The following is a 13970-nucleotide window of genomic DNA, read 5'->3' as shown; positions in this document are numbered from 1 at the left end:
CAGTAAAAATATCTCAAGAAATTACACCCAATATCCATGTACAAATGGCCAAATTTAAGTAGCATTTGGAATGGTGTTAATCTGACCATTGTGAGACTAACAATACATTAGTTTCAATATATGATATCTAATTGTGCGAAGTAGATTAACAGAAAGTTTAAAATATTTTCAAAGTTACTAGAAATATGCATTTAAAGCTATGATTCAAACTTACAACTAGAATATCTGTTTAATTCCTGACTCAAAATCTGAGCATCTCTCTGGTTTTGAAATTTCATCTCAGGTGCCTTTTTTTTTTTTTTTTTTTTCTTGCGGTACGCGGGCCCCTCACTGTTGTGGTCTCTCCCGTTGCAGAGCACAGGCTCCGGACGCACAGGCTCAGCGGCCATGGCTCACGGGCCCAGCCGCTCCGTGGCATGTGGGATCTTCCTGGACCGGGGCATGAACCCGCGTCCCCTGCATCAGCAGGCAGACTCTCAACCACTGTGCCACCAGGGAAGCCCGCCTTTCTTTTTTTAATATCAAAGAAGATAGATCCGTGGTTGGCTTTTAAATATTTCCACTTAGGCCAGCTGCTACTCAGCTAAAATGCATTGCCTAAAATTATTCTCTTATTAGTTAAGGATTTAACTGATCTGCTCTTTCTGATTCCACATCACCCTCAAGCAATTGAGATTTGGGTGGAGAATGCTGGTACCCTCTTTGTTCAAATATTCCTAAATTGTGATGGCATGTTTTCCAGTTGCCTTTTGATTAGAAAATCATCTTACCCTCTTTCCAGACTATGGGAGTTGTGCTTGATCTCTCAGGCTTTTCTTTTGTAGAAAACAACTGATTAAACTTTGTTTTCTGTTTTTATTATGGAGTAATGAACACATTTTTCCTTAATTCTAAATTGCTATTTTCAACTCTTACCAGGTCATGGGAAGGAAATTTTAATGTTTTTTTCCTAGTCTATCAAGGGCTCTGCTGCTTGGCTCAGAATAGATTTCAGATACCTACCCTCTCCCAGAAAAATATTACCCCAGAATTGCCGAAGTACACAAAGTGTTCCAAGGTTCATGAGTCAGTGCTGAAATGAAACACCAGTGTGTTCATTCCATCCCAGGATGAAACATCGACCTAATGGTCTATCAAGTGTTTTTAGCACATAGACCAATGGCTGTTAATCCCTTGCGTGCCTCTACTCACCTAGGGACACATTTATCTTCATTAACTAATGTTGAATGTTAAAAGCCCTGAGTATGCACCAAGGTCATGGGCAAGGACAGTATGATCTGAACAGACCCTCCTATAAATCATGGAGAATGAATGCACAGAGCTTTGGCAGTGATGGGGATGAGCACACGTGCGGACTTGTGTGGAATCTCTTCATGGTCTGAGGGCCTGGAATTCGTATCCTCAAAGCCTGTGTTCACGTTTATCCTTAGCAAAGTACTAGTGATAGCTTTCCAGAAACAGCCTGTCCTTCCTCTAAAGTCTAAACTTTCCTCAGATGCCATTTGTATTGTTCAACCACCATAAAAAGGAAAGACAGTCTACAAAGAAACCCTCAGAGAACATGACGGAGAAAAATTGCTTTCCCAACCACCATAGCTCTTAAGGTGGAATGTTTCTTTAATCTACACCAGCAATTCTTGAGAAGCTGTATTGTTCACATTATAGGAACCAAAAATGTTTCATTCTCTTGGAATTAGGCCTACACTTTCCCTCTCATTCACTATTACTGAACCCCAGACTGGAGAGGCAAGAAAAACATCCAGCGCCTGGAACCAACCTGCTGGGCATCAAAACCCAGCTCTGCCACTGACTAGTGGTGAACTCTTTCTGTGTTTCAGTTTCTTTGTCTAAAATAGGGATAATAACAGTACCTACCTTGTGGGGTCATGTTGAAAATTAAATGAGTGAACACATGTAAGCCTCTGCCCACAGTCTGACCCTCAGCAGTGTTTCCACAGCACGGGATGTCTTTTCTCCCATTTGTCCTCACCACACTCCTGTGAAACCTCACAAAGGAATTCTGGATGGTTGTGAGTGCTGTCAATCTGAAAAGTACTGGGAAGAGGGAAAAGTAAACAAATGTGAAAAACGTGAGAGAGAATTTGAACTAGAATGGCCTTTAAAAGGTAAGACATTTGAAAACCTTGGTATAACAAGCCACTGTGGCAGGATTTAATTTTGAGATGAGGCTCCACCAGACCCCAGGGAAGTCAATAAGAATACCTGCCCTCCTGTGTCGAAGAGAATTTTTAGCCTGAAGCTTGAGTTTACAGGCTAAAAGGATGCTGAGTACTAGAATTCTGATCAGGTCAGGGGAAACTAGTTCTTTAGGAAAAATAAAGATGTCCAGGAATGATCATGAAGGTGTTAAGATAGTTACTGTAGCTCCAATGATAGGAATTTCAATAAAATAAAACCTTCTCTCTCAGAGTTCAGCCCAGGAACTGTAATGCTGTCCATTTCCAAAACACAAGAGATACATCAATTTGAAAATACTTTGTATTCTTGTAGGTCATTTATTTTATACCTAATAAAGTGAAAAAGGGTAATAATAATATAACACCCAGTATAAAATCCGTTGTTCTGAAATGCCAGCCTTAGTCTTTGCTAATGAGGCTGTAATTATGTCACATTTCCTTTTATATGCGACATCACTTTGGGGTAAATAAGTAAAAAGAAAAAATAATTCTCAGCACATTGAGAAATAGATTTAGATACATGCAAATGTTTCTGGGTTCCTTCCTTCTCTTCCTTTCTCTCTCTCTCTCTCACTTTGCTTTCTTTGTTTGCTTGTTTGTTTAAATTTGGGACACTGTTAAGATCTGAAGATTAGTGACTGGTTAGACTTTTTTCTCTCTTCTTGGCCTTTTAAAGTGTATCCACTGAGGACTTATGAATGAAGTTCACATGTTTTAATTATATATGACACCATGTATTTCAATTAGTCTTTTAATTATACCTATGTCTATATTGGAAATTTGAGGTTTCTTACCAGAGACATTGCAAGTATTTGTATGATTCAAATTGAAAACATCTTGTGATCTTATTCTTTGATTTTAAAATTGATGAAATGTAAACTTGCCTGAAACATGAACAAAGGGAAAATGAAGACTGATAAGGCAGATAATGAAATAGAGTCCAAGAAATTGTTGTTTTATGGAAGGCTGTAACCATTAAGCACAGCTAAGAGCAAATATCCCCAGGGAGAATCATTCCATGTCTCTAGAAGCCCTTTGAAGAATGGTTTGCTTAAACTTGTCAGATTTTACTCCACTGTTAAGATGTATTCTGTTTATATGGGAAAAAAATTTTAATGACAAAGTAAGTTCCTAACTGGAATAATGACCTTAAGTTAACCTCCAGTTACAACTCCTAGATGATACCTGTCACATGTAGATGGTCATTAGAATCATTCGAAGCAGTTGTGTCTTCTGTCTCCTTTTCCCAGCCAGTCCTGTAGTCTATGTATTGAACAAGGCAGTGCATTTATTTCCTTTCCTCCAATTCCAGATTTCCTCTGAGGCTGCAGAGCCATTGTTCTCTGATAAGATTCCACCTGAACCCCGTGCAATTGAAACTTGAAACATTATTTCCCTTCCTAAACTGATGACCTCCAATTAACTGGTGGTAATTTTGATTTAATTATGTTTGATCTGGTAACTCAGGCATGGTTTTCTTGTCATGTACCAGCCTTCTTGATTATAAGATAATAGACCTGCTTCACCTTCACATCACTTATAGTCACTGCTTTTGTTTTGTAGGTAATCCACCATAGAACCTGTTTTCTAAACTGCTGTTAAATTAACCATCATAGTCAGGGTCACTGGCAAAGAGGAGATTTAATTCAGTGCATGACACTCCAAGTCCAGTTTTGGTACAGCATACCAGGTGTTCCACAGTTAACATTTGTTCACCTGAATGTCCCTGGACGTGGTCCACACCATTCTATCCTGTGTTAAAGTGCTACAAAAATAAATTCATGTTTTAGTGCTGAAAAATAATTTTAAGCAGTTAGTAAAAACACTGCTCCCAGATACATAAATTGAGTTCATATGTTAGGAGCTAGGATTATTCATTCCCTGACATTTCTATGTCTGTATGTCTGAAGGCTCAACTAATCTGCAGTTTTAAGTAATACAAGACTCAACACAAAATGGGGGGGGGAGTGGTATTGTGACTAGTAACACTGTGACAGATTCTCACAAGGTCACGAGGACACTCTGACCTTCCCTGCCAGGCCCCATCTGTTCCCATACTACTCTCCAGGCTCACAGTTGACTGCTCTACACCTACAGAAAGAACAGACTTGAGCTAGTGCCATTTTCAAGGTATAGCTGCTTTGAAAGAATGGTGTCAAATTCCTCAGAAGTTTCAAAACTGAGAAATCACTGTTTGTGTCACTTGGTACCAAATTTTCAAAAATCCAGAGCTATAGCTACTTATGTGCACAGAACCTTGAGTGGAATCACTAATAAAAAATGATAGGGCTTCCCTGGTGGCGCAGTGGTTGAGAGTCCGCCTGCCGATGCAGGGGACACGGGTTCGTGCCCCGATCCGGGCGGATCCCACATGCCGTGGAGCGGCTAGGCCCATGAGCCGTGGCCGCTGAGCCTGCGCGTCCAGAGCCTGTGCTCTGCAACAGGAGAGGCCACAACAGTGAGAGGCCCGCGTACGGCAAAAAAAAAAAAAAAAAAAAAAAAAGATAGAACCTTAGAAATATAGTGGTTTCAGAGCTATTTCTCAGCATAGGCAGTTCCCATTTTATTAAATGTGGTTTAAGGCTCAGAATAAACTCTATGATAAATTCATCAGCCATGTTATGGGTGAAACAGGCTTCCGTGGGCTGGATGGGACATCCATGTCCCACGTGAAACACTTCTCTTAGGAGTGATGCCTTCGGTGCTCAAGGGGGTGAGAACAGAGCCGTTGTCTCCCCGCCAGGTAAGGTAGGAAGTGCCACCATGAGCTGGGAAAAGGCAGCGCAGTAGACCAGAAACCACTGCCACTCCTGGAGGCTCTAGGAGGGCTCCTGTTCAGGTGCCCCCGACCTCCATGCACCCCAGGCTAGCTGCTTAGCCCAGCCACTTGACCTAAGTAAGGGCGTGCTTCTCATTCCTAGATACTGAAAATGTTGGCAGCTCGACAGAAGCCAGGGTTACACTAATTTCTGTTTAGCTTCCTCTCCAGTCCCAGCGACTCCCATCCTACAGCTGGAGGAGTGCTGCACCCACAACAACAGCGCTACGCTGTCTTGGAAACAGCCGCCCCTGTCCACGGTGCCCGCCGAAGGATACATTCTGGAGCTGGATGATGGCAATGGTGGTCAGTTCCGGGTAAGTGGAGAACCTACGGCTTGTCAGCCAAAACCGGTGACGACCTCGGAGGACCCACCATGGAGTCTCCGACCCATCCCTGCAGGGCCTGCCTGCTCTTCATCTGAGGCCTGCTTTCTCCATGTCCCATCAAAGAAGGACAAAGGAGTCCTTGAATAGAAACTGCTCCACTCTTCTGAAGAGGAAATATTGATACGTGCGGTACTGCAAGCTCTGGTGTCAGTTTGCCTGCATTCAAGTCCCAACTCCCCCACTTGGCTCTGGGACTGTGCCCATTTCTCAGCTCTCTGAGCCTTCAGGTCCTCACTTGTAAAAAGGAGATGACAATAATAACATGTACCTCGTGCACTGTTAAGAGCCACTTAGATAATTCATATAAAATTCTTAGCATACTGCAATCTCAGACCCCAGCCTACTTAGTATCCCACTGACAAGTTGTCATTTTAAGGCTGTGCTTTGGATGCAAATTATTTTTACTCATTACATCAGCATAATGTTGCAACGTGTACAGCTAAAGAGAGAGGCATCTGCCTAACCTATGCTAAGGATGCATTATGCTAAGATTTATTTTAAGCTTTTGAAATGTCATTCTTCCTCCGTTCCCTGTTTCCTCCCTCTTCCCTCTGTACTGTGGTGAAAATCTGAATACTCATGATTTCCCTTCCTAAACTTCAAAACTCCTATGCTTTGTGACAGTTTCTGAAGTTATCAGTGGGTTATAAACATAGCATAGAGATGACTTCATGTTTTCAAACCTGTTTTTTACAAATCATACTGATGAATAAAGAGCTCAGTAGGTATAATATACTGAATAAATGCCAATAATAATAATAAGCATAATGCTAACTGTAAGTACCCAGTTTTAATCTTTTAAGCCCTATGTGCTAATAACTAGCATTCAGTAAGCTGCCAGACCCATGCTAAACACAAGGCACTATGCTAGTCAGTTTGCATGTATGACCTTATATAATCCTCACACCAACCTCATAAGGTAAGTATTTTTGTCCCCATTTTACAGAGAAGGAAACTGCAGCTAAAAGAGGTCAGTTCAGTGCCCAGTAGCTCACAGGATGAGCTCAGATCAGGCAGACCCCAAAGCACCTGCTCCTGTCCACCCTGCAACATTGCCTCCTGACCAGCCCCAGGCAAGGGTTGGAGTTAAATGGTGGCCTGTTCTTTTCTGCCCCTCAGGAAGTGTATGTTGGAAAGGAGACCATGTGCACCGTGGATGGTCTTCACTTCAACAGCACATACAATGCTCGCATCAAGGCCTTCAACAAAACAGGAGTCAGCCAGTACAGCAAGACCCTGGTCCTCCAGACATCCGAGGGTAAGGCCCTTCAGCAGTATCCCTCAGAGCGAGAACTGCGAGGCATCTAGAATGGCTGGCAAGCCCGGAGGTAACCCCACCACTGCCCACATTCACAAGTGTTTCCATGACTTGCCCTGCATTCTGGCACAGAGCTACTGTTTCTCTCCTGCCTTTAGCGAGCCCATGGTATGTGGACGTGATCAAACCAAAGAGTCCACAGCGGCAGTTCCAATGGCCTTGGCCGGCGGCTTCCTTTGATAACGCTCTAAATAAGCTGCAGCGGAAGAAGCTGAAAAGTGAAGGCCTCAATGGGCTGCGGTGTGTGAGACAGATGTATCTAGGCTCTAGGGCAGGCTCCCATTCTCCACGATACACACCACTGTCCAGTTTTGCCCAGACGATTCTCAATTGCTTTGTAGTGCTGGCTTGTGTCTGAGGGCGGGGCTGAGGTCCTTTCCAGCTGCGGATATATCTGACTGAACGTGTTTCCAAGGGGTGTGGGGCGCAGGAGCCTTTCTGAGAGGGCCTGTCGACCACTCCTGGCTTAACCAGCAAGTTCCGTTTCGCACGCTGGGACCGAGGCTCCCCGTGGGCACCAGCCAGGAAGAGGCCAGCGCCTCTGCATTACCTCGCCATTTTCACCTTTGCCAGTCCCTCTAGGCTTGGTTAGGCTGCCTGGGGCCTCCACACAAGGTCCATCTCCAGACAACTTTCTCTTCTTGGCTATACTGTAAATATTTTGGTCATCAAAGGCAAGCCATCCATCTCAGGAGAGGGGCTTGCATTTGATGACCAGGTATAACCTCTGAGGCTGTTAACATTTTCACTCTAAAAGCAATTGCAACACATGAAATTAAACCTATGACGAGGTATTTGTGGTTGGTGCCAAAGCATTTTCAGACCTTCTGGGTGTCATTTTAATCATAGAAGCCACCCCCATCCCATGGCATTCTCTGTAACTTCCCTCTGCAGAACTGATTATGTTGATTTTGTTCACTCCAAATGTTAGCTAAAAGAACTGTGCTCCACTTCCCACAAACCTCAGCATGTGCCAGTCACCCCGAAAATGGTTCACATGGTTAAAAATAAGCACAACTTCAAATCCCACAGCAAGGTTGAAAGGCCCCTAGTCGTGAAGACCACACTTGGGGAGCACTTGTAAGTCTGAATGATGCTACTCAAAGAGAAGGACCTGGTGAAGGGGAAATGCCCACATACCTATCCCCCTTTGGGTTATAGGGATGTGGTAGCCGAGCCTCCCCTGGGATGATCATTTTAGCAACTTCTCTCTGGGAAGAGGCGTATCAGCTTGAGAGCAATTGCCTCTTTTCCCAAAGCACCATGCTAGATGCTAAAACCCTCCAGAAGCATTCCTAGGTGCGATGCAGAAGGCCCTTGATGGGGATGGCCTTGTTTCCCATGTGTGTACAAAGCGGTTTGATTGAAGAGTGAAGTGCATGCCATCAGCGCAGGGAGACAATTTGCAGCAACGTTGTTCATCTGTGTCACCAGACCTATGGGAAAACTATTTCTATTCATAATGCATCATGGAAATCATACTATTCTGCTAAAATCAGTTATTAGCATAGCAGCCTGAGCACTTATGTCTCTCTTTTCATCCTGCAGGAGGATGTAGTTTCTAAGTTTCGATTAATGTTCATAAGATTATGGTGTCTAATAAATTACAGGATTGGAACTGCGATCCTTGGTACCACAGTCACAGAACTGGGGGTCATTTTCTAAAAGAAACTAACGGAACATGTCCTCTTCCAACAAAGAAACTGTACTGTAGAAATTAATTTCCTCCATGAATTTTATATATTGTGTACAAATATAAGGTATGTATCTAAATACAAAGAAAACCCTATCATCGTGTAGATATCAGTATTCTCTGTTACTGCACAGAAGTGATTTTCTCATGATGAAATAAAGTTCACACACATACTTTCTCCATAACTTTGGTTTGTTCTATTTGTTTCTCCCTCATTCTAATTCATTCCAACAGTGAGACAAGATTTAGAAAGCAAGAAAAAATATAATGAATAGCTTATTAGGAAAAAAAAGATTTGATCGATCTATAACAATTGAGAAAGCCTGTAGAACTAAAGAATTATACCTCTTTTTTTGTTTTTTAGAAACCAATGAGAAAAATGCCATTAACAGAGTTTTAATAAGTTAACTGAACTTATACTTAATTAATCTTATTTCTTACCATTCCTGGAAAGATTTGCTTTGGGGATTTTTTTCTTTGCTGCTATTGTGGGTGATGGGATGGTTGGTTTGCTTTCTACTTTAATAAAATCTTTTATCTTCTTTTTAGCAAGAGTTAACCTCTTTCCAAGGTTCAAAATAAAAAGTCTGTATCACAGAAGGGTACGATCTCGTATGTGATAGCAAGTCTAACTCGTATTTACATGCATTTAGTCCAAGGTTTAAATCACTTATCACTTATACTCTCTGAACTATCACAGAACCTTCTGCTGACCTAAAGGTAACTTTATGCAGGGGAGATCAAATGTCCACATTGTTGTGAATTCTGACCCTTTTTTTTCAAAAGCAAATTTGTTTGTCTGTTTGTTGGACAGTATTTGATAAGTGTCTGATATGGGTTTAGAGTGTTGAGCAGAGGTCGCCCCAGCTGTCACGGAGCTCACAGTCTAGGAAGAGAGACAGGCCTTAAAGAAATAGACATGCAAATATTGCATACTTACGAATTATGATAAACACTGTGAGAGAAGGAAAGGGGACCATAAGGAAGACATAATTTATATAAGGGAATCAGTCAGGAAAACAATGAAAAATAATTTAATGCAATGGAATTATAAAGAACGTGTTATCAAAAGACAAAAGGAAAGGAAAACAAATTATTATATAAGTTCAAGTTTGCTTAGTTCCCTGAAAGCAAAGTTTTGGGGAATGTACCTAACACAGCCATGAGAATAAGACCAGTTGCAGATCTAAACCAAATTACCCTGACTTAAGAAGAAACTTAACTATAAGCAATTAATAATTTTAATGAAATTTTAAAATAAGGCCCACAACCTGCTTGTATATATCTTTAAAGTAATTCATTTAATAGCTGTGATGGCTGTGTCACGGTCTCTGAAACCATCTACAAAAGAGTATTTGTTTAAAATATTATGTGACAAGGCCTTGTTAATACATAGAGTCCTAGGGCTCATTCTGTGTCTGGGAGACTATTTTCCTGCCCCCGACCCCCAAAGAAAAATAGACATGGGCGAGAATAGGACAGAAAAATTTTTGTTCATTTTTCTCTATTTTCCTTCTACCTACCTAAACAGACGACTTTTTTTTCTTCTTTTCAAATCTGGAGAAAAAATAAGATAGACCAAAGATAATATTCCTGGTGCTCAAAAAATTCACTGAGACTATTATCTGGCTGGAGAAAGGTCTTTCTCTGACTTCCCTCAGCTCTCAGAGCCAGGGAACTGCTTCACGCAGCCTTCTCAGCACAGGAGGAGGTACAGCTCACCAATCCTTCAGGGGAATTAGAACACAGAGGGTTGCACCTTCTGTGCAAAAAACACTCTTTAATCCAAATCTTTGCGAAAAAGATCATTTCACTGGACATATTCTTAGAAGTAGAATTACTAGACTAAAGAGTATGAATGTCTTTAAGCCCTTGATCTATGTTTGCAAATTGCTTTCCGGATAGATTTTACACCAGAAATGTATGAGCCGTTCCACTTTTAATATCACCTTAATTCTACTATTTAGAGTTTAATTTCGACTAACAAGCAGCCTCTTCTAAAAGTAAAAATGTTTCTAACAGAGGGTTTTTTAATTTGTATTTTCATAGACATAATATTCTGATTGTCTTACATCTAATAGCTACATGAAATACAACACACTACAGGGAAAATGAACATGATCTAAAGGGGAGGAGAGACTTCTCAGAGAAGGGCGAGAGAGAAATCCTAACAGAGGGAACAACTGTAGGTAAGGTAAAAACTTCAAATTATGCCTTGAGCTGACTTTGCAAAGGAGGCCTCATTCACTCAAAAACATTAATTGAGCGAGCCGATTTGACGATCACAGCGATGCATACACCATGGCCCTGCCCAGTGCTTACGGGCTTTACTCTTCCTCCTTCCCTGAACTCCATGGCACCTGGCCCAGAGTGCCTAAAACTACGGTACCACCTCACCCCTCGAGAACTAAGATTTCCACCCTACAGTGTAGGCAGTCATCTTACAGTCAAGATGTAAGCAACAATGACCTGTGATTGGTAGGAAAAGAAAGGACAGAGTTCAGGCACAGAAGCTCCTGCGTTATTCTCACGGCAGAGCCCTTGGTGTCACTCAGCTCTCCCTCTTTTTATGCACAATTCCGCTGAGCTCATTGACGCATTTGCAAAGAGCACAGCAGACCTGAAACCTCACATTAGAAGAGAAAGGAATTTGGTATAGAAGTGAATTGAGGCTGTTGGCAGCACTGAGCAAGGAAGGTAACTGGAAAAACTGAACAATCCAAAAAAAAAAAAAAGCGGGGGGAGAGAAAGAGAACGTTCTGTGGCATATGCTCAGAAAGTCAGAAAGTATATAATGCATTTTAGAAAGATTTCCACCTAATACATTTAAAAGTCAGTATATATTCTGGAACTCTTGATAAAGGAGTATTAAGTATATCAGAAGGCTTTATGGAATTACAGTATAAGTACCCCCCCAAAAAAAAATACTATGGTAATTTTGTGTAGAGCTTCCAAGAACTTTCTTCATTGCCCATTAAAAGATTCCCTGAAAAAAGACAGCAATATGAAAGCCAGCAAATATTTTTAGGATACTGAAATCCAGCAGAGGAATTGTATAAAAGCTATCCATTTACTATAAGGTCCTAAAAATAGGGATTCTTTTCTCTTCACCCTAAGACTGCTATATAGACCTTATACCTCTGTACCCACTGCTATTGTTTAAACCTCCCTTCTGTTCTGTTGCTGCAACATTCCAGATTTGCCCTATGTATTAGTTTCCCATTGCTGCTTTAACAAATTACCACAAGCTTAGCAGCTTAAAACAGCACAGATTTATCACCTTACAGTTCTAGAGATCAGAATCCTAAATGGGTTTCACTGGGCTAAAAGTGAGGTGTCAGCAGGACTACATTCCTTGGAGGTGGTTCTAGGGGAGAATCTGTTCTGTTTCTTTCCCAGCTTCTAGAAACCACCGGCATCCCTTGGCTCACGGCCCCTTCCTCCATCTTCAAAGCCAGCAGCATAACGTCTTCCAATCTCTTTCTGACTCTAACCCTCCTGTTTCCCTTTTATAAGCATCCTTGTGATTTATTACCTTGGGCCCACCTGCATAGTCCAGGATAATCTCCCATCTCAAGATCCTTAACTCAGTCACATCTGCAAAGTTCCTTTTGCCATGTTAGGTGCCATAGTCACAGCTTCCGGGGATTATGACATGGAGATTTTTTGACGGGCCATTGTTCTGCCTACCACACTCTATGAGGAAAGTGTTATTATTATTATTCCACTCTACATATGGCAAAACGGAGCCTGGGAGAGGATAAATGACGTGCCAGGCCTGGGCCTTTCAGCTCCAATGCCCAGCACGGTACACTTTGATGCTGACATTAAAACAGTGCTATTTGCACTCAACCAAAAAGAGGGAAAGTCGGAAAACTATCCTAAGTCTGCTTGCTAGATGTCTGAAGACAGCTTGTAAAAGCAGTACTGTGTAGCTGCCTCACATGTTCATCCAGAAACCCCAGGCAGAAATAGGACTTTAACACTTTCAGTCATGTTAGACTTTTGCTCTAAAGAATAATATTCCTGCTTTAAGAAGGAGATGTGGGAATGACTATCATTTCCAGTATAATATCCAAGCATGTCCTTGGGTCCTGTCCTTTTTCCATGTCTTCCCTCTGGCTCCCCAGCCCCCCGGGGTGAGCTTCTCTCCAACGTGGACACATTCAGCTGGCAGTGATGGGTCGCTGCCTGGGAAGGAAAAGGATGTCAGAGCCACATCTTTGCAGTCCTTGAAAGACCCCACCAAGTGAGGTCTGGGACTGGGAGCCCTGCTCGGGTTGAAACCACAGAGCTATTTATTCACAGAAGCTCTCAGCCTTCCAGATCTCAACTGTGAGGAAAAGTGGGGAGCATAATCAGTGATCATGAGAGAATCAGGCTGTAGATAAGGCTGTAAATTGCAGCATTCTCTGCACACAGGTGCTCAGAGCACTGAGCAAAAGTGCTCTCAAGCATTGTCTTACTTGAACAGCCGTAAAAGCCATCTCCCCAGTGCTTTCCAGGATTGTTTTATCTAATGACAACAAAAGGGTTGGGGCTCTTGAAATCACATCTTAGAAACTGCTTTCTAAAAGGGGACATAGAGGTGTTAATTCATAAAGATTAAAATGCCTTTTTCTTTCGCATTAGGCTCTCAGCATCACAACACCCTTTCCAGTGTGCTAGCTTCTTGTCCCACACATCACAGAAAATAACCCAGAGAATATTCAGTGATGCAGGCAGAATACAGGACCAGAATGACCCCAGGTGCATCTGTTCAAAAGTCTCTTTGCAGATATTTTATAGTGATTTGGGGCCAGGGTAAGTGCTGTACTCTTAAACCTTAATGTACTGAGACACACACCTGCCCCGCTTCCCACCAGAGAATATGTAACCTTGTGGGGGAAAAAAGAACCTCATCTCATCTCAGCCCGCCCACCTTGTGTGGTCAGAATCCCAAAGGGGAGGGTGACGTAGTTGCTTTTCAATTCCTAACCACCACAGTCCATGGAACCACTCTATATAGACAAGAAAGATTCATCCTCAGTATAATGCAGGGCGTGGAGAATGATAATTAGGTCCTCCACACAATCCTTGGTCACCCCTGAGACCACTGGAATGTGCCCCATGGCCTATAGCACCGACCTTACCTTTTATACATTTCCAAGGCACAAAAGAGAGCAATGGCCTTGTCAGCCCCCAAATTTTATCTACCAGGAATTGATCTGCCTGTGGCCCTTATCCTGTCCCATCATAGCTGGCAGTGTGACTTAGATGTGTCCCTTAGTCTCTCTGGACTTCAGGGTTTTGTTTGGGGTGGGGGGATTGTTTTGTCTCTAAAACTATAGACTTAGAGCAGATGACCTCTTAAGTTCTTTACAGTTAATACCCCCTGGTTTTCGTCTGTGGCTTCTCTCTTCAAAATCACGGCCGAAAGCTGTTACTATTTCAGGAAATGCTATGGACTGGCGTAGCCGCCTCCTGCTTCCCCCAGGGGTTCTAGTGGGTCTCAGAGGTTGCCTGTGACACTGAAAATTCAACACTAGTAGGAAGTAGCCGGTAAAGGGTCACA

General features: G+C 42.3%; 1 protein-coding gene across 3 annotated transcripts in view; it reads left to right on the top strand.

The window, feature by feature from the left end:
* TRIM9 (tripartite motif containing 9) overlaps positions 1-13970 on the top strand; it is a 103811-nt gene that overhangs the window by 74152 nt on the left and 15689 nt on the right. Inside the window, exons 6-8 of one of the 3 annotated variants that reach the window (XM_081229071.1) lie at positions 5176-5333; positions 6525-6663; positions 8334-8591. In XM_081229071.1, coding sequence (XP_081085197.1) covers positions 5176-5333; positions 6525-6663; positions 8334-8398 — 362 coding nt within the window. In that variant the 3' untranslated portion in view covers positions 8399-8591. Of the gene's footprint in view, positions 1-5175; positions 5334-6524; positions 6664-8333; positions 8592-13970 lie in introns of those variants that run through there. The other 2 variants (XM_081229070.1, XM_081229069.1) reach the window with 2 other exon arrangements.

The sequence above is a fragment of the Mesoplodon bidens genome (assembly GCF_964165515.1).
Source record: "Mesoplodon bidens genome assembly, chromosome: 3".
Classification (NCBI taxonomy): Eukaryota; Metazoa; Chordata; class Mammalia; order Artiodactyla; family Ziphiidae; genus Mesoplodon; species Mesoplodon bidens.
The sequence above is the reverse complement of the archived record's forward strand: the minus strand, read 5'-3'. Positions and strand labels throughout refer to the sequence as shown.